Source organism: Mchenga conophoros, linkage group LG1, assembly GCF_057382185.1.
Source record: "Mchenga conophoros isolate Kocher_MC1m ecotype Shallow Benthic linkage group LG1, M_conophoros_male_GT1.1, whole genome shotgun sequence".
Taxonomy (NCBI): Eukaryota; Metazoa; Chordata; class Actinopteri; order Cichliformes; family Cichlidae; genus Mchenga; species Mchenga conophoros.
Genome location: NC_140526.1, coordinates 14,507,738 through 14,528,638, shown reverse-complemented (window position 1 = coordinate 14,528,638; position 20,901 = coordinate 14,507,738). Strand labels below are relative to the sequence as shown.

General features: G+C 38.7%; 1 protein-coding gene across 2 annotated transcripts; it reads left to right on the top strand.

Moving 5' to 3' along the window:
- The first annotated feature begins 2,095 nt into the window (after window positions 1–2,095).
- lpin1a (lipin 1a) lies at window positions 2,096–20,323 on the top strand. Of its 2 annotated transcripts, XM_085267238.1 has the most exons (24): window positions 2,096–2,416; window positions 5,097–5,297; window positions 5,671–5,766; window positions 9,144–9,240; window positions 9,331–9,556; window positions 11,230–11,304; window positions 11,515–11,607; window positions 11,785–11,899; window positions 12,499–12,673; window positions 12,778–12,924; window positions 13,025–13,118; window positions 13,596–13,792; window positions 14,103–14,196; window positions 14,349–14,418; window positions 15,124–15,210; window positions 15,577–15,669; window positions 15,818–15,882; window positions 15,987–16,125; window positions 16,374–16,522; window positions 16,659–16,745; window positions 16,844–16,996; window positions 17,251–17,365; window positions 17,462–17,565; window positions 17,687–20,323. In XM_085267238.1, exons 2-24 carry the CDS (start codon window positions 5,106–5,108, stop codon window positions 17,856–17,858), a joined length of 2,835 nt encoding a protein of 944 aa, XP_085123364.1. In that variant the 5' UTR covers window positions 2,096–2,416; window positions 5,097–5,105; the 3' UTR covers window positions 17,859–20,323. The 2 variants fall into 2 exon arrangements, with proteins under 2 accessions (XP_085123364.1, XP_085123373.1); XM_085267247.1 differs by lacking the exon at window positions 15,124–15,210 and having other exon boundaries at window positions 2,099–2,416.
- Window positions 20,324–20,901: the final 578 nt, after the last annotated feature.

Sequence of the window (20,901 nt, the reverse complement as noted above, 5' to 3'; positions counted from 1 at the left end):
GAGGCCTGACTGGCGTTTGCCATAGAATACTAGAAATGGCAGGTCCACCACTGGCACCTTGTGCTTTTCACAGATAAGAGCAGGTTCGTCCTGAACACATATGACAAACGTCTGGAGGGTCTGGAGAAGATGTAGAGAATATCATGCTGCATGCAAAATCCCTCAGCATGACCAGGATGGCATACCCATGGAGAGACACACAGATCTCTACAGGCTAGGCAACAGCACCCTGACAAGCGTTAGGTATTAGGATGAAATCCTTGGACCCATTGTCAGACTGTACAGTGGTAAAGTGGCTCCTCTTTTCCTCCTGGTGCACGACAATGTCCCACCTCATGTGCGGTGAGTATGTAGGCAGTTCCTGGAGGATGAAGGAACTGATGCCATTGGTTGACCGCCATGCTCGCCCAGCCTAAATCCAATAAAACACCTCTGGGACCTGTTTCAGTCCATCTTACACTGCTAGGTTGCACCTCAGACTTACTAGGAGCTCAGTGATACCCTGGTCCAGCCATTGTCTCGTTAGAAGCCCCAACGCTGTCAGGCATGCGGAGCCCATACAACCTGAGGACTATTTTAAATAGATGCTAAGAAATTTGGGCAAAATCGATTAGCCTACTGCTGCATCAATTTTTCACTTTGATTTTTAAATTCAGTCGATGTGTTTTCAAAGTGTTCCTTCATTTTTATTTTTATAGCAATGTATTAGATAGATAAACTACCAACTGCAGTTACAGGTTTAGTTTCTCCGGACAGATGGGTAGACTTTTGACCACTGAGACACAGTCAGTACATTGCACAATGCTGATGCCTTCAAGCTCTCTGAATGTCAGTGCTATTCTTGTCTCCTTGGCTGCTCATACCAGGCTTGCATGTCTTCAGAATTAGAACAAGGTTCTTTTCCTTTTCTCTTGGGTAGATTTCAGTAGAAATGAATACAGTGTGATTTAATGATGCCATATCTAAGTAATTTGAGTTTTCCAATGATGTTACAGTCAATACTCTGCTATGTACTGTATTATATGTAGAATGTGACGTTTCAATCAACTAAAACATGAAAGACATTAATATGTCATCACTGCTGAAGAACTTAATTCTTATTTAACCCCAATGTGTCCTCAGAAAATGTCTCAGATAATCCTCCCTGTTTCCAAAGAAGGATGCTGTATCACATGTAATATTTAATTAATGTAATTTTAATAAAACGTAATGATTTTCAAACTTTTTAACCTATATTTTACTCTAAGGATATTTAGTCAGTTATTAAAATAAAGTTGTTAAAAACTGTAAGCTATGTATGCATTGCTTTTAGACAATCCTTTTCTCACTGAACCAAGAAGTGAATTTACACTAACATATAGCATTTACATATTTTATATATTCATTTATCTATATATAGATATAGTAATTGATATAGTACGCTATCTATATATAATTATTAGAGGTATTATTTAATTGCATTAGTATATAATATTGAAATGTATAATTCGGTTGTGCATTTGTGAAATATTTTCAACGAGCTTTGAGGTCAAATTGTCCCTTTTCAACATAATTAATTACCTTATGATAAGATTTTAAATTACTTTATTAATAAAGTTGTTGCATGTAATTTCTTTTTTTTAAATAAGTATTAAAGTATAATGCAGGAATTAGAAAGTGTGAACAGTAAACACAAGCAGAGACAAAACAATAATATAGTCATAACTGATTTTTTAAGGGAACTGTTCAGCAAACATTGTGTGGCGTCATCGGTGCTCAGCCAATCGATCAGTCCGAGGTTGCAGCTCTGTGGTGGAGGGAGGAATATTTAATCCACGTGGTGCGTTCCAGAGTAATTTGGAAGTGTAAAGTTCCGAGTTTGCAGTCTTATTTTTCGTCTGGAACGACCCGTCAGCTCTGACTTCCAACCGGAGAAGTCGGAGCAACCCCATTAATATCGAGTTAACAATCCGAGATGTCATAAATTAAACTGTAAAACTTGTAATCTGCACTGTCGTGCTCGCTAAATAAGCCATAGGCGGAGAACTGAGCAGCTTCTGTGCACAAGTGTGTGTTAAAAACAGTAAAAGTATTTCCCAGTAGTATTAGTGGTGCACAAAAGACTGTAGTTTGCTAAGAAGTAAAAACAAATCCTGTTTTTTCCTGTTTTCCAGACGTTAATACTGGAGTGACGTCACTCCCGATTCATGCGTCCGATTTCCAAGGTAACCTGAACGCGGCATACGATTTAAAACGCATATCATCCTCGAGCACAGAAGCCACGATCAGATGTCAACAAAGCTGTAAGAGTGTGAATATTACCGATGATGTTTGTGCTGAGCACTGACACTTAACGCCGTAAACCAGTATAGGACCCTTAGTGGAAAAATCGGAAGGAAGAAATATTCTGGAGGGAAGAGCGACGTCCATAAATAATGTAAGCAAAGACTACATTGCTTCTGTAGCATGCTGTGAGAAACATGTCATGGGGTTTAGGTATTTTTGAAGTACAGGTGTTATATATTGCTTGGGCTGTTTGAATGAAGACAGAGCCCTGATGCAGACTGCAGAGCCTCACCCCGTGTGCAGATGTTTACATGTCGCCACAGAGCCACACTACGACGTAATTATCAATCCCGTACTGATGCAGCTTCTCTTCACATCCTGCATAAGAGAAATATCCACAATATTTGTGACAGTATTTGTTTATATATTTGTATATATGTATAATATATGCATCTATGGTTTTATTTCGTGGTGTGCGTTTTCAGACGGTATAGTGATTTAGTAAAGTGCTGTCTAATATATAGAACCCCCCTCCCTTTTTTGTTTTATTTAGCTATCATTTGTCACAGACAATCATCCCGGTGTGTCTGGCTGCTCCAGTCACATTAAATTGATTTAATTGGATAATCCTTCACATTATCATCTGTCTGTAAATCCCTCAATCTCTCCCTTACCTCTCAGCTATCCTGTCCGTGTTTGCACACTGTCTTTCCTGTGGTGAGAGGCCACTGATGTTTTATGTTTATAAATAAGCCTCAGCACACTATGTCACACACTGTGAATGCAACTCAGCGTTGTTGCTCACTTATCCGAAAAAGAACAGCAGTGACTGAGATCAGGTTCTTGTAGCCTAACTGTTTTGTTTCTTGTGCTGCATGTCCATTTAATGACACATAATGACCCCTTGGGTGGACTCGTGATAGGTTATTACGTAATTGAGGCGCAGTGTGATTGGCTCTTTAACAGAAACGTCCTGGAGGACTGGGCATGGCTTTGGCCGTGTGTGTGTGTGTGTGTGTGTGTGTGTGTGTGTGTGTGTGTGTGTGTGTGTGTGAGGGAGAGAAAGAGAGAGAGAGAGAGATTAAAGGAGAGAGAGAGATGTGTTTGCGGGAGATTTCTGTTTACCGTAATGTCAGGTCTGTGGCATGAAAATTGATGGACTCATATTCATGGTGTTGAAATAAATGGACAAGAGGTCCAGGGAGTCAGAGTTGGGTCAAGGGATCAAATAATTATTGCCTATCCCATTTGTAATGCTCGAAATTGCACCATAGAAACTGACATGTTGAAACAAACTACCAAAGGAAAAAGAACATATTTTCTCCCATGAGGTTATATGCAAATTTGTTCATTTGCAAAGTATGTTCGATAGCTATCACTACAGTTTCTATTCCATCCTATTATTTTCTTTCCATGTTAAAAGAAAGAATGTTGAATAAACATTTAGAACACATATTAATCATTTTGAATTTGTAGTGCATCAACACCATTTGGCTCAACAATATACAAGTACAGGCTCAAGGTCGTTAAAAAATAGGATTTCATACTTTACCACATTGTATGAAATTTCCATGAACAGCATTATGGGTTACTTTGTACGATATACAGATATCACTGAATTTACCACACTCCTCTGCAGAAGCAGAAAAAAGAAGGAAAGGTGCACAGCGTGTAGTCGTTAATCTAATAACAGTGTTGTGGTGTGTTGTGTTATTATTGTTGTGGCCTGGTTAGACCAAGGGTGTGATGATTGACTTATGTGGCTTTGATGAGCAGTGGAATAAAGCTAGGCCATTAGAACAAAAGATCCCCAATCTGTGATGTTCAATAATTGATGTGTGTTAATGAATCATCCTCATCATCAGCGTTCTTGCACAGTTTGCTGAAGCACGAAGCCATCTGCCGACTGGGCGTGCTGTAATGTTTGTGTATGTGACACTATCTTAGTCAGCACAAGCAGGTGACAGGTGGTTACAATTTTCTTGAATGTGTTTAAACCCATGTTACACGTGGCCTCACCGCCCTTTCGTAACCTTTTCCCGCTCTCCCTCTTGTTTCTGTATGCCTCTCACCAAAAGGGGATTTATATATTTTTAAACATTCTCTCTAAAAATATCTGGTTACAATTAACATTGACTATTACATAGTGGCTACTATTAATAAGCCATCATAGCTGTAGGGCCATTAGGTTGTACATTGCAAAGACAGTACAACAGAAGAAGGCTTATGAAATATCAACTTGTTTATTCATAAAAAATTAATAAGGCTGTTCAGTTCATAACAGATGGGTTGCTGTACATTTCTCCATTACTCACAACCATAAATCTTGGAGGACACTGGAGGCATTTCCCTGTCTGTGATGCGCTCACAAGAGCATGTTTGCCGTACTAGAGTAATGCCAGACATCCCTGATGGACTGTATATTTGCACTACAGAAAGGAAAATGCGCTGAGTTTATAATGCTGTCTTTTTTGGTGGGGGGTAAACCCACCCCCTCATTCTGTCTTTTTTGAAAAGCACAATGCTCTCATATACCAACTTTGGTCAAACCCACAAACATACCCCGCACTCAGAAGCACCACAAGAATAGAGAAAAGAATGATGAAGCTGTCTTTGCTTGAGGTATCAGCAACCTGCCAGAAACCACTTGAGATTATGCAGTTAGCTGGCATGAGTGGGCACAAACTGGACTCAGTATATCAATAATGTGTCTTAATGTGTAATTATGTAACAAGATGGCCTTGCATTGTGTTTTGACGTTAAAGACATGAAACGTGACTAAAACAGATGAATAATCTCCTATATTTCTTCTCTCACTCTCTATCTCCCAGTTGCAAACCATGAATTATGTGGGTCAGCTGGCGGGGCAGGTGTTTGTGCAGGTCAAGGAGCTGTACAGAGGGCTCAACCCTGCAACACTGTCTGGGTGTATAGATGTCATTGTGGTCCGGCAGCCAGATGGTTCCTTACAGTGCTCTCCGTTTCACGTCCGCTTTGGCAAGATGGGTGTGCTGCGGTCACGTGAGAAAGTGGTGAGATCATAGAGCGCTCTCTAACCTGCACATGTTTAAAATCTATTTTATATTTCACGACAGCTAAATGTAAATTTTAATATATGTAAATTTAATCTGCATTCATTTGTGCAGCGCTATAGTATATTTTTTGAAAAAAAGAAACTAAAACAGTGCATTATAACAGTATATTTAAAACAGGACTACAATCAGTAAAACTCATGAGTCAGTATCTTAATGATAACATTAGGTTATAACAGATTATTATTTATTTTTTATAGCCTAAAGGTACTGCATTGGTCTTCTCAACCTTCCAGTCTGGAGGTTGTCAGGGAATGCTAATGAAGTCTAAGGCATTAGTCTTAATCAATTCTTTTTCTGTTCTGTTCTGCAGGTGGACATAGAAATTAATGGAGAGCCAGTGAGCTTACACATGAAGCTGGGAGAAAATGGAGAGGCTTTCTTTGTTAAAGAGACTGAGAACAAAATGGTGAGTAGTGATTGACAGAGTCATTACTCCTGAATCAGTAAACACACACGAGAATAGCACAGAACATTACTCGCAGATATGAAGGTCATAAAGCCTGAACTAATATACAAGAAGTGCTTGATTTATCACTGTGCTCCAACAGAGCTAAATTATTATTTGCCCTCTTAGGTAGTAGCGATTCTCACTGGTTTTACCACTCGCTGATTAATCTGCAACTACACGTTGTTGTAACTTTAATTGCCAAACTTAAATGTCTTCTCGTCCTGCCCTGACAAGCCCAGAGTAAGAAAAAAGATGTACCTTGACTCACTCGCGGCGTCAGTTTTACCACACAGCTTTAAGGAGTGTAAAATATACTTCAAAATTTCTTAATATTATGAGGTTTTCTATGAATTGAGTACCTTTTTTTATTTACACGTGCATATAAAATATCCTAGTGTTGTCATACTTGGGGGAAAAAATCCAAGCATAGACCTTATCAACTTGTTTGTAGATAAGTAGCTAAACATTTTAGCAAAACACTAGGCTCAATAACAAGGCACAACAAGTGCTTCTGTCCTCCTGTGGCATCTTCTTGGCAAACACGAGTTTAGCTTCCCAGAAATAAACCATCATGACAAGCAGAAAGCAGAGACAAACACTGGTCAGTCAGACACTAAACACACAGTCGACAGTCTGTCATTGTCTAACTTTGATATGTGGGTGGAGAAAAAGAAATTTGATAGAAATGAATGACTGATTCATATAGTGTCAATTCATAGCAACATTTGCCTAAAGGTGTTTTGTGTTGTTTTGGACCTGTAACTATGTTATACGGGGTGTTTTCTTACTTCCAACAATTAGCCAGGAGCAGGCAACACTTTGTCATTTTCTTCCCATTTCAGCCAGGGAAACAAAGACATTTGTTTTTCAAGTCTAAAAGCTCTTATGAACATTTACGCAGTACAAAAGTGTCATGCGAGGACAGACAGACATTGACTATTGCCAGTGCCAGACACCAGTTTATTTGCTTCCAGGCAAATGGCAACAGATACAATGTTCAACTGATAAATTGGGGCATCTGTAATAGAAACGGCTCACATTATTCAACCATAGACTTTACCCACTGGTTTGCCTCAATCCCCTGAAGCTGAATTTATCTGTCAGATTTTAGCTTTTCATGTATCTGTAATACGCCGTATTACACAGAAGTATTTGCAGCGCACATGCACATACACGTCACAGGAAACGGCATAATCTGGGAACATTCCCTTCTGTTTTGAAACCTGATTCTGTAACGCGATAGGTAACGTCTCATGGGAGGTAGGAGGGAGTATGGGAGTATTTGAGGTTGAGAGGTACTTCAAGGAAGATCTATTGTAGTAAACAACATCTATCAGCAGTCACAATGTTACTCGTGAAGTGGTGAGTAACCAGGAGCTCGCGCTTTCCCCTGGCCAAGAATGAAAAGGAATATGTTGCAATCTGAGAGGTTCTAATTCCTTTTCCGAAGGATTACGTCCATCTAATGCTGCATCCATTACTTACTGTCCATCTTATAGAGAAGCTATTAATAAATCAATACTATAATACCTCTTTCCACGACAGACAAGAAAATAATGGCTTTTAGTTTCAGTCCCACATAGAGTTATTTGCGAATTCGGTTTGACCATGTTTGTCTTATAGTTTTGGTCTCGACTTGAATCCTTTCCCTTAACATAACTCTCTCTCCAGAGAGTGGAAAACCACCGGAGACCTATTTATAGGTCTGCCATTTCACACACTGTATAGTCTGTTACACACAGACTGCCCTCGGAAATTACTGAGACATACTGTACATGTCATGAAAGAGGAGCAGTACAAGGACATAAAACCTCTAGCTGGTAATAGCACATTGGTAGCACAGCACGGTGTGTTTGCCACTCACATGAAGAGGTAAAAGAACAAGCATCATGGGAGCTTGCAGACTGTGTCAGTCTAAGTTGTCACATCTCAAGTCCTAATGTACACTCTGTACACTCTTCATCTGTGTTTCTCAAGGTGCAAAGTTTGCAGGGGTTTGTGCATGATCAAATAAATGCACAAAAATTGAGCCCAAAATTCTCATCTTCATGCTACAACATTAGAAATCTTTCAATACCAGTGCTTTAATAAAAGAAACATCTCCGATGATGTAACTTAATGACTTTGTGCCCTAAAGGGTGACACATAAAGAGAATTATTACTCTCTTTATCTTTATGGCATGTGCATTTAACAACCCTTTAATGCAAATATCACAGATGTAAAACCAAAGTGTTGGAAAGATTTTTACTCAGTAATTGAAGTAATCTTATTTATTACATTGCATTTTGCAGCATATAAACAAATCGCTTTATAGTTGATCTTGTGGGGTTTAAGAACTCTATATTTGTGCACAAATGCTCTTTTTCTAAGGAAATTGTGGGAATAACACTTATAGTTCAGTGAGAAACTGAAATATCAACAGACTGGAGTAAAAAAACAAAAACAATTTAAATACTGGAACTGAAACTGGCTTTAGAGCTGATATTTCCCTCTGAGTATAGAGCTCAGAGTAGATCTGTACTCAGTACTATCCCTTTTCCTCTCCAGTCTAAATGAATTGTGCTGTGTTGGACTGTGCAATGACACGTGAACTGCAAGGCATGTGTGAGTCTGCTCTGTTTGGATCATCCCTTTATCATGCCTCCGCCTCCCCCACTCTCTCTCTCTCTCTCTGTCTCTCTTTATTCTTCTAGCAGCCTCTTGGCAGTGCAACGCTGATGAGCAAATCTTTGTGATTTTGCTAATCTGAGCTCAAATTTTCACCAGATTATTTAGCTGGCTGTTTGGCAGTAGGAATGACCATATCTGTTGTTGCAATATTTCATTTTCTTTTAGAATAGAAAAATCAGCAATCTGCAATATGGACTGCTATGACATTTTGACAGAGAACAAACATATTTGGCCTGGTCATTACCTGCTATACTCAAGGCTTTTTCATCACCCCCAGCTGTAGAGAGGGTGATGGGACCTTAAAATGCTCCACTTTATTCTTGCATCTTGTCCTACATGATTGGATTCTCAATCTATTTTATATTACAACTGTTCTGAGGGCAATTTTTACTTGCTGTTGTGTAATAATTCTTAAAAACTCCAGATATAAATGTCAAAGCTAATGGCTTAAACCAAAGAAGACAATTGCATCATTAAATGTATGAACAAAGAGTTCTCAATAATGCAATAATAATAATTTAAAAAAACAAAAGTAGAAGCACTTTTCATGTCAGTATCAGCAGCTATTATAGATGCTGCGGTCTACACAAGAGATGGTACAGCAGAAAAGACTTGCGTCAAGTATTGCTAATTTCAGACCTTATCTCACTTTCCCTGGAAACAGGAAGTGGTTCCATCCTACCTGGCAACATCACCAATCATGTCAACAGGGCAGGAGTTAATGAAGTCACATCTGGCCAGGGGCAACTCTCGTCACCATGGTAGGCGCCGTTAGAAACAGCGATGTTAGAATTTGTGACAATTTGCATTTTCTTAAACAGTTTTTTATGATACTCTTTCCCATCATATAGACTCCATCCCATGCGGCCCGCTTCCTGTTCAGAATCTGGGACTGCAGCAAAGTGAAGGAGGGTTAACCAAGAAGAGGAGAAAGAGAAAGAAGAAGGCACGGCCAGAGGGAGGTGGAGGAGGCGCAGGACTGAGGAGAGAGGAAAGTGGAGAAGAGTTCTCAGATGATGAGGACATGTTCACTATTGACCTGAGCTCAGATGAGGAAATGGAGGGGGACAGCAGCAGGTGTGTGTGTGCAAGAGAAAGTCTGAATATGTTTGCGTGTATGAAACAGAGAGGGAGAAAGAAAGAGAGGTTATTATACCTGCCAGCCTGGTATTTAACAGGGGAAAAAAACATTTGTTGGTTGTCACAGTGTTGTTTGCGAAGCCGATGAACCACTGCCAATAATTCCTTAACTGTGTTAAGTGGAAAACCTGTGTGTGTTTGTGTGTGTGTCCTTACATTTTTCATGCATGGGTATGTGTTTAAGTGGCTGTTTGAACTGTCTAAAAGCTGGGTGTGTATTTATATCATTTAAATCACAGATTACATATATATATATATATTCATATCTGGGCCTATGTCCTCATTTTAGCTTTCACAGCGTTTTAGTAGATAAAGGTGAATGGCTTGGATGTGAATTGAACTGCGATTTGGGGAAGACCTCGAAGGGGCCTGGTGGCGGCTCCCGGGCCAAGCAGATCCCCATGTACTAAATAGAAGTGAAGAAGTTAAAGAATTGAAGAGGGGATGGAGGGTGGGGCACGTAAACAAGAAGGAACTGCTTGTAGAACTGGGGGAACATATATACAGTGGGGCAAAAAAGTATTTAGTCAGCCACCGATTGTGCAAGTTCCCCCACTTAAAATGATGACAGAGGTCAGTAATTTGCACCAGAGGTACACTTCAACTGTGAGATTTGGCCATTATTTTCACATTGTTATTGTGAAATACCAAATATATAAACATAAAATATTCATTTGTTCTAAATACTTTTTTGCCCCACTGTAGATAAGAATCGGAAGGAGCATGTTTGGAGGTGTGGTCCCGCTCCTGAAATTCCAATACTTTATCTCCAATTAAAATATGTGTTGAAAAAGTACTTAATGAGAGAAGAATATAACACTGAAAACTTTAGAACACGTGCTTCATGAGGACTGCTGTGTCGGTGTAGTTTGATCAGATTTGAATGGCAATAACAAACAGCCCACCTGCTTTCAACAGATTCATATTCAAACATTGCTAGATTTTAATTTGTCTAAGCAAGTCCTGCACAGCTCAAAGCAGTGAGAAGGCATCAGAAAAATCAATGTGGTGTGTTTATGTTGAAAACCAGGATCAATTTTCTCTCTAACCGGTGTTAAATGGAATTAAGGTTAGTTTCTGTTTAATAAATAAATAATTTTCTTAAGTGTTTAAAGAGAAGCAGTTTTATGTGTGTGTGCAGGTTTGTGCATGTTTGTGTTCATGTGTGAAGCCCTCTTGGAAACCAGCTCTGCTTGTTGGACTTGCTCCAAGGATTTGTCCGTTTCCCACAGCGCGCACTGTCTCTTTGAAAGAATGGCTCACGGGGTCATCCTTACTGGAGGCATTCCAAGCCTTTTTTAGGAAGTTTGCCACATGATCCTGAAACCCTTAAAGACAAGCAAAAAAAGTGTGTGTGCTTCAAGTCATTCTCTAAATTGTACTTAATGAGTGTATTTCCTTGGCTGGTTTATGATATGCGGTCACAGTCAAACAGCCCACGACATTTCAATTTTCAACAAATAAAAAGACCATACCATAGTTTCTTGGATGTGATACGACTTGCATCGACGCACTGTTTACATAGTAAATACCAGTGTCTGCACTAATGATGAAATAAAATGGTTGTGCACATGACTGACATCTCACTGGATGTGTGTATTTGTGATCAGACCTGTGTATGGTGATCAGGGATTGACTGCCAATGCCCACATTCTCCCCAGCACTGACTGGACTCATTCACAGAGGTATTTGGATGTAAGTGTGTGTCTGTCACACTGACAGACACACACTTGAACTCTTTAATAAACTCTTCTCATGAAATAGCATATTGCACATTTTAATATGTTTTTTTGTCCTCATGATAATTAGATGGAATCACAATTCACTGTCTTTCATTCTCTCTTTTCTTCCCTTCTCTTTTTTTGTGTTCTTTTTGTCTTTTATTCTTTCTGTAGTAAATTGATTAAGAAGACTCTGTCCATTCCTCAGCCCTGTGGTCTATCCATCTCCTGTCCTCAGCAGTCCTCTCACTTCTCTTCTCCTACTAGGTATCACCTTAGATTCCACCCTCTCTGAACACTAAATATGAAATAATGCACTAATTTTAGTGCATTATTTATGCAATAAAAATTTGCACAAAGAATGATACATTTTGTAACTTTGTAACTTTGAAACTGTGAAGTACCAGACAATCCAAAACAAATGTTTGACTTTAACTTTTCCAGTAGCCCAGACGATTCGCAGTCATCAACACCAAAGAGTGACTCAGAGCTAACAAATCCATCTAAGGACAACCCTGAGATGCTATGGACCTGGGGGGAGTTACCACAGGCTGCCCAGGTACATAACCACACATGGCATCACATGAATTGAGTCTGTTGGCTTTGCCTTTTGGGGATGGCAGCATTAAATCAACTGCATGGTCATAAAATACAATATATACATATAACTGCATGTTGTAGCTGTTTACTGTGTTAAGGTGTGAAGGTAAAATAAAGTGTGCAAACAATGAAAACTGTCCACCGCACCCATTATTAGCACTTCTCGTGCTGCTTTTTTTGTTTTTTCATGCTTCTCGCCTTTGGGTTGTGCTCCACAGTTGCTCCCTTTACTACTCACGCTGATCCACTTTGTGTATCGGTCGACACACAGCTTCATCAACATTAGGCTGCACACTGTTAGTTTCTTGGAGGACTACACTAAAGTATGTCTGCATAGGTTGCACACCCAAAGTCAAACAAATGGACACAAATGTGCTGATTCTGAACTGATTCCACCTGCTGATCAGAACCAACAAAGCCATATCTATTTTATAAGTAATGTTAAGACTTCAGCCTGTATGAGTGGAGAAAATGAAACATGACTAAGGGGTGGGGTTAATAAAATGTATGTAAGAAAGCAAATATTGTCTGAACTGACTGTCTGTTTTTCTTTTACAGCCATCTTTCCTGACCGCCCACCAGAAGCAGGATTCTGCCGCTGTTGTCTCCATACCGGTGTCTTCTAGCACTCACTTCCGAGCCATCAGTGACATGGGAACTCTGTGCAGTCCAGTGCCACCACTGGACAAAGACACAGAGGAAAACAGAAATGGACACATTGTCAGAGAACAAGGTAGAATAAAACTTTGCACTGAATGTACAAATATCTAAAAGCAGGATAAATTTGCACAGCGTCACATTAAAATGCTTTGAGAAATGCTGTGTTTTTTCCTTTAGAGAGAGAAGTGAAAAGTGTTGGGCCGTCATGTGTACAGATGGAGAGTTTGACAACATGCTCAGTGTCTCAAAGAATTCTTCCTGATCATTTGGAAGATAGCAGGAATAGTCCCATCAAAAGGACCGATTCACCGTCCAAGAGGAAAGGTACTGTTTGAGTTTTCTGCTCGTAAACAATGGATATCTTGATCTCAGTGTGTCTAAATTTCTGTTTCCTCTTTTATGCACTGATAAATGTCTCTTCTAGAAAAGAGAAGTCAACACCTGGGTGCTGATGGTATTTACCTGGATGACATTACAGAACTGGAGCCTGAAGTAGCTGCTCTTTACTTTCCTAAAACGTACGTACAGCATGTGTTGTAGCACCCTCTGGTGGCCATATTAGGGATCACAGTATTTCTTTCCACTGACACACAGAGCACAGAATACTTTATGGATGATTTTTGTATAACATTAGGTTTTTTTTTTTCAATAACTAAGCACTTGCTTCACTGTAAGTGCTTATAATAGCAGATTATTTGAACTTGATAGCATGAAGAAGATTAATGAGGTAGCTAGGTTACGAGAAAGAAGGAGACCTTCTTTCAGTTGTATTTTTGTCACCACATGGTAACAGCCATTGAACTTCTTTATAACTAAGAGAAGACAGATATTCCTCCTCTCAAGGTCTTCGAAAACTCCAATTTCCAAAACTGAATTTAGCCTTGAAGAACTTGAAGTGTACTAAATACATTTTAGACCATTGTTTACATAGTATATGGCATGATAGTATGAAGAATTACTGTGTGATCCATGTGTGTGTATTTTTCCCTCCACAGTGACGGAGGCAGCAGCTCGATGAAGGGGGACACTGAGATGATGGTGGGTGTGCGGAGCGCTAACCAATCCCCACAGTCAGTCGGCAGCAGCGGGGTGGACAGTGGCGTGGACAGTTTGGTGGATCAAGTGTGTGATCTACCTCATGTTGCTATCTCTTTGTGTGGAGGACTCACTGATAACAGGGAGATTACAAAAGGTGGGACAGGGAATGATGATGTTGGATAATAATAGTGAAATAATGTGCATGAAATATTTGCAGTTGTCGAGATAAAGCTTATATGAAAGAAATTAAAAACAACATATTATATTTTTTAATTTGAAAACTTTAACAATATTCATAAATAATGTTGCAGGTCTGTTCGCGTTTTACATATTTTAAACAGAAATAAATTGATTTTTAAGATTTCACACAGTTAGATAAAAATAAGTTATTATATGAAAAAACTATCTTATCAATCAGATCTTTTTTTCTCATTTGTTCTTGCCTCTGTCTGTTCCTGCTACAGAGCAATTCATGGAGAAGGCTGTTTCCTACCAACAGTTCTCTGAAAACCCTTCTATTATTGATGACCCTAACCTTGTGGTCAAGATAGGAAGCAAGTATGTACTTCTACTGCTCTTTATTTGAACTGAGCGTCTGACATATACAAGCTTTTTTTTTCTTTTTTTGCAAATATGTAAGCTATCCTTTGCCAGTAGATGTCTTTAAGAATGAACGGGTGCATAATAGCTTCCTCTGTCACCTGTTGTAGGTACTACAACTGGAACACAGCTGCTCCTGTCATGCTGGCCATGCAGGTCTACCAGAAACCACTGCCACAGGTAAGACCACCACAGTGATACACAAGTATTTACCCCTGATTCTTTCCATTCGACATGAATGCCACAAATTCTGCCCTCTCAAAAACTGTGAAGACGGACCTTTATGTTTTGTTGTATTTAATCAATAAAATGTGTAAATGAAGAGTTTTGTTTTTTGTCTGAAACAATGTGTAAAGCCACATTTTGCTTTGATGAATATACATTACTTTGGCTACTATCTACTGTTGTATTCAATATTGTTATTTGTTATATGGTGTGTTTGTTGTGTTGCAATGTTATGGACCACCTTTACTCCAGAGCATTTCTGGCATTTTACAATTTATCCTTAATCTGTTTTTTTTTCCCACTCTGGTTCACTATTGTTGTTTGCCAGCCACCTCTCATTAATACAACAAAATAACACCAACTGAAATGTGTTCACACTCATTCCTTGTTTCAATAATCAATATTTCAAAACTAAGTGAAGATTTAAATGTTTTCACTTTATCCCAAGTGAACAAAACTTACATGCTACCGATCAAAATTACTCGACACATGGGAGAGCTTATAGCATATTTGCCAGTCCTATATCACAGTGAACTGTTGTGGTAAATTCATTGACCTAACACTTGATTAATGTCATGTCTTTGTCCCCCTTCTTATTTTTCCCTTTTATTTAAATCCATTCTTTCTTTCACCATCCACCCGATGTTTATATTTACCAAGTGTTGGTGTTTGAGTTATGTGTTTTCTGCTTTTGGCTTCTTCTCATACTGCCTCCCTGGTCTGTTTGGCTCCAGTCCTACCCAGCCTGTATGATGTTTTCTGGCTTTGCTTATGTGTTGGTCGGGGCATGACTTTATCTGCCTGCTTTGTTGCTTTATCATTGTTACCCTTTCCGTCAGCCTCTCTTTTTCCCCATATTTTCACTTGAGTCCAACCATGAACATCATCTTCCTTTTCATTTAATCTAGCATCTGCTATTTTTCTATTTGCATGTCTTATTGTTTTCAATTCTAATTGTTTTACAAGCAAGTTAGCAGGAGTTTAGTGTGGTTTGTCATATTTTACTTTGCCTTTTAGATTTTCTTTTTGTGCTTTCTTGTGCTCTCTCTTTTTTGTCAGCTTTAAGTTACATTTTCGGTCAGTTTTGAGTTGTATATGCATGATTGTCTCCAGGCATCGGTGGAGAACATTATGAAGGACAAGATGCCAAAGAAAGGAGGACGCTGGTGGTTCTCATGGAGAAGCAGGAACAATGACTATAAGTCAGTAAGTGCACAGATAGATATGCAGATGATGAACTTGTTTATCTACGATTCACCGTATCATTTACTGGACATTAGGAAGAACGGGGAAAGGATTAGTCAAATTTCTTCCTTGGGTCATACATGTGACCTTTGACCTTTTTGTTCCTCAGGAATCAGTGACAGAAGCAGCTGGAGACCAAGATGAGACTTCCATAACAATGGCCCCAGTAAACAGGTAACGTTAGATTTAAAACTGTGTATTTTTCTCTCCGCACCTATTGACATATTTTTTCCTACTTGTTTAATCTTATATGAGCATTTTTGTCTTGTATAATTCAGGCTGAAGGATGAATCATCCTCAAGTGATGAAGACCACAAATCATCCAGTCAGATATCAGGAGTCTTTCAGTCAGAGCCCCTTGAGAGTTCTGGTGGCATTTGTTACAAGAAGACTCTTCGGCTCACGTCAGAGCAACTGGTACAGTGTTTGTTTCTACACTTGCTTTTATTGACATCAACAGGAATACAAATTACCTTATTTAAGATATTTTGCTCATGTGGTTCACTACATATAGAAGAATCTGTACAGTAACAAACAATAATACACTGTCTTTAATAAGACCATCTGAAAGTTTAAATTACTTAGCAGTCGAGGCAAAGTGAAAATAGAAATACGTCCAAAACCTCAAGAAAACTTCTCAACCTTCCTCATCTGTGTGTTTACAGGCTAGCCTGCAGCTAAGGGAGGGTCCTAATGAAGTGGTGTTCAGCGTGACCACTCAGTATCAAGGCACGTGCCGATGTCATGGCACAATCTATCTTTGGAGCTGGGATGACAAGATAGTCATCTCCGATATAGATGGAACCATTACAAGGTGTGAAATAACACTTAGTGGCCTACATCCTGTTCAGTTCTATCATATTACCAGCAGGAGTCAGACTTTACACAGTTTTTGGGTTCAAAGGGACAGCTTTATTCTGTGACGTTGTCTGTCTTACATTACGCTGTAGATCAGACACTCTGGGCCACATCCTCCCTACGCTGGGTAAAGACTGGACACACCAGGGTATCGCACGGCTCTACCACAGAGTCAGCCTGTGAGTGCTGCTTATTGTCCTCCAGCTAAAATACAGTATGTTGGGGTGAAGCACAATGCTATGTTTCTGTCTCTCATATTTTCTTTTGTTTGTTACAGAAATGGATATAAATTCATGTACTGTTCTGCAAGGGCCATTGGCATGGCTGACATGACAAGAGGTTACCTCCACTGGGTCAATGAAAGGGGAACCATGCTGCCAATGGGCCCAGTGCTGCTCAGCCCAAGCAGTCTTTTTTCTGCCTTGCACAGGTCAGATATAGAGCAAGGGGTAGAAAAATTCTACTCTAGATTATTTTTGGCCATTAACACAAAACCTAAAATATTTAGTTGCAGGTAATAATAGGTAACCTTTATTGTTTTTGCATATTTAAACTACGGCAAAAGTATTTACTCTGGCAAGTTAGTGGTTATTACTTAGATGTACCCTTTGAAAAAAGTTAGCTGAGGCAGATTTACAATGAGGACAAAAAAAAAAAGAATGTTCAACATTATGTTGTGTTTAGGGAGGTGATTGAGAAGAAGCCCGAGAAGTTTAAGATCGAGTGTCTCACAGACATCAAGCACCTTTTCTACCCAAACACTGAACCATTCTACGCTGCTTTTGGCAACAGAGCTACGGTGAGAATACTGCGCTGACATCCGCAGTGTGGATTACTCGCTCGTATTTTGGCCTCAGTGATTTTTAAAGCATGCTGGTTGTTTGTGTTATTTCAGGATGTCTATTCCTATAAGGAGGTGGGCGTTCCACTTAACAGGATTTTCACTGTCAATCCTAAGGGGGAGCTGGTGCAGGAGCATGCCAAAACAAATATTTCCTCGTAAGCTATATGCCTAGTTGCTTTTTGATTTTCATCAGTCTCGTGTGCATGGCCATGTTTTGATGTCTGCATTCTGCCTTCTAACAGGAAAAATGACAAAAGTCTTGTGTTTCTTTCTCAGCTATGGCCGTTTGTGTGATATGGTGGATCATGTCTTTCCGGTCTTTATGCAAGGTGAGGAAGCAGACTTCCCTCACTCTGATGATTTTGACCAATGCAATTACTGGAACAAAGTACTTCCTGAAGGCACTATTGAGGGAGAGGAAGACCCACAGCCAGCCAAGATGAGCTGAAGAAACTGCTGAATCGAGCATGAAGCAGCTTTAGCATAAATGTCAAGATGAATGAAGCCATCAAGCTTTTCCTAATATGGTAAATCAAGATGGCTCCTTAACTCACAGGTGATACTTAAAAAAATAACTGAGTACCAATTCAAAGGAAATGAATGTTTTTTTCTACAGTAAACACAAAGAAACAAGCTGTGCTAACATTTAGGAGTGATAACGAAAGTAGTCAGGGAGACGGAGATAAAAGCAGAGGACTAAAAATGGCAACCTTAGGATCAATTGCTAATGAGACTGCTGAGTGAAAAACAAAGCAAGAAAAGAGATTTAAAAAACAAACAAACAAAAAAAGCAAAACCAAAATAATTCTGTGATGAAATTCAGCAGCTGGTTGGGAATTAAACTAACTCACATTTGCAAGTGTTCTGACTCTAATGCATACACATAGTAAACCTTGCAAACAGCATGAGTATAATATTTCTTTAGATTTTTTGTTATGCTACAAAATGTTTCTCAAAACATGTTTGTTGGTTCTCTAAAGGCACCAAGACAGAACTAACTGATTCCTTCGACTGGTTACCATTCTTGCCTTTAACCTACACCCATCATGTATATTCCAAAGGATAACAATTAGTAAATCAACTATTTCAACTATTGCCTAAATAGCAGACAATAAAACATAAATTGCCAATTTAGTTCAGCTTTTGAAATGCTAGATGGGCCCTTTGCTGCGGTTTCTGTTCTGCTCGTAGCATGCAGTATTAGTTGTACTTAAACTACAACTTTAAATAAGATTCTACCTAGCTATGTGGCTAAAGGTTGTCTTCTGACCTCAAGTACAGTGGACATTTTGCACCAGAAAATGCAGACTATATATGGTAAAACCATCCAGAGCATGCAAAAATAGCACAAATAGGGTATGCAAAAATCTCCTGTGCCAAACTCCTTTGCAAAGTAAAGCTAAGCGTGTGGTCTTTTGACCGTGCTACTGTGAAACATGTGGCCATGGCACATATTATAGTCTTCAGTGACTATATTCAAGACAAGTGCAAGACAATGCAATGAAATTCTGTCTGTTTCTATCTATTGTTTTTAAATGTACAAAAAAGGACATTCTGTAATATCGTACAATGTAATATACAAATCTCTCTACTCATTCGAATAACTAATGCCCATCAATGCAATTGCTTCATAAGCTAATTTAACACTTTAATTAACAAGTATATTTTCAGTTTTGTAATGCAATATGATATATTGCACAGGTTAGTGTACTTCATGTAAAGCACTTATCTGTCCTGCAGAGGGAAAGTAAAGGAAGAGTATTCAGATTCTGTAAAGTTTTTGTATGAAACATGCCTATTTTTTGTAGTTTGTACATACGGGGTTTTTTTGTCTGTTATCAGACGTTTGTATTTTCATCACTTATCTAATAACATCCACTAAACAACTTTTATGCCTAATGTAAACCTCTCTTTTAATTTATATTACTTAAAATGGGAAAACCACTGCGTATGGTGTTAACATAATTTTTGTGACCGTACTATGATACAAGTTCTTGTGAATCAGTATATTGTCTAAAATACCTTGATGCTGGTGCTCATTCAAATATTCACACCCATTTTAAGGCCTCAAGGCAAATCTCTTTTTAAGTCAACTAAGAGGTGCCATTTTCATCACGCAACCACTGAAGCAATAAATCAACACCCAGTTGTTTTAGTGCTGCCTGTGGTTTGAGGCGTTAATGGCAACCAAGATAAAACCTCAACTGTTTACAAAAAGAGATATGTTTCCACTGCCTAACTGGTTTTAAATCGCATAAAGATTTATTCCCAGAGTACTTCATTAGATTTTTAGTTTGAAATTAACAAGTATATTTTTAGTACACAAGTATTTGTTCATGTGTCTTGTACTGAAATACCAGAATGCCAGAAACAAATCTGACTGATTGTGATTCACCTGGTTATACTGTCACTGTTTGTACATATAACAGATACTCTGTGTATTGTGATTAACTTAAAAGAAAGTCAGGAATTTATTTTTCATTTAATGAAAAACTGTCTTTGGGAAGTCCAGTGTAATTTGTGCCAGAGGAAAAAGATGCTCAGAACGCATGCTCTTAAGTAATGACTGTTGTGTTGTCGCCTGATCTTTTGAGGAGGCATGTTGCTCTGAAAAAGAAGAAAAAAAGGAGATGAGATCATTGTGTCAAAATTCAAATTTTGCTTTCAGCATTTTTAAAGAAAATCCCATTTGGTGATTGCTAATTTCTTTCTGTGAAAGATTCATTCAAACTGTTGACTAGTTTTCACTCTGACTCTGTGTTGATTTAGATAATTACTTTGCTGCTTCCCATGTAAATGTTATGTTTTTGGCTCTAAGCAACAGGCCACCAGTATCCAGTGCAAACCATTGTTAACATTGTAATTCAATCTGTACAATGGACACATCTTTAATAAACTTAAAGTTAATATTGATTTTGTGTTACACTTTTTTGACTCTGCATGCAGTGCTTGATTGTTTTCTTGCGTAAGTTCCTAATTCTTCCTTTAACCTCAGAAATTTGCCTATAGGCTCCTCATAATGCTTTCTTTAAATTTGTACTTTTTCTTTTATTGAACTGTTTTTGGTTCTATATTATAATATACTAATTTTGAGAGGCAGAGCTCATGAGTGTGCTGCAGTAAAATAAAAGTTATTCTACCACAGACGGGAAGTGTTTAATCTTTGTAGTTTTGTTATTAAACCGCATCTGTTTTATATTTTAAAATTCAATCCAGCCAATCGTTTCTTCCTTACCAGTTTATCACTTTAAAACTTTGTCTTTCCCAAACTTCTGCTGTTCAATTAGATTTTTTTTTCCATCTAGCACGACACCAAACAGCATATAGCTAAACAGGAAATCAGCTCTTTCTGTGTTTTCTGCTCTCAGGATACTTTGCCACAGTCCACTTCTTCATTTTAGCCCTGCCCCATTTTAGCCCCCACACAAAAACAGTTCATCCCTCCCCTCTGCTGCTTTGGCTGGAGTGATGAAAAGTTTCACTCGATTTTA

What these genes read in the sequence shown, in the direction of transcription:
- lpin1a (XM_085267238.1), top strand. Translation starts at nt 5,106, where the DNA reads ATGAATTATGTGGGTCAGCTGGCGGGGCAGGTGTTTGTGCAGGTCAAG. An exon ending in AAGAGACTGAGAACAAAATG is followed by an intron (nt 5,767 to 9,143) that starts GTGAGTAGTGAT and finishes CCCTGGAAACAG; the next exon opens with GAAGTGGTTCCATCCTACCT. An exon ending in CTCTACCACAGAGTCAGCCT is followed by an intron (nt 16,746 to 16,843) that starts GTGAGTGCTGCT and finishes TGTTTGTTACAG; the next exon opens with AAATGGATATAAATTCATGT.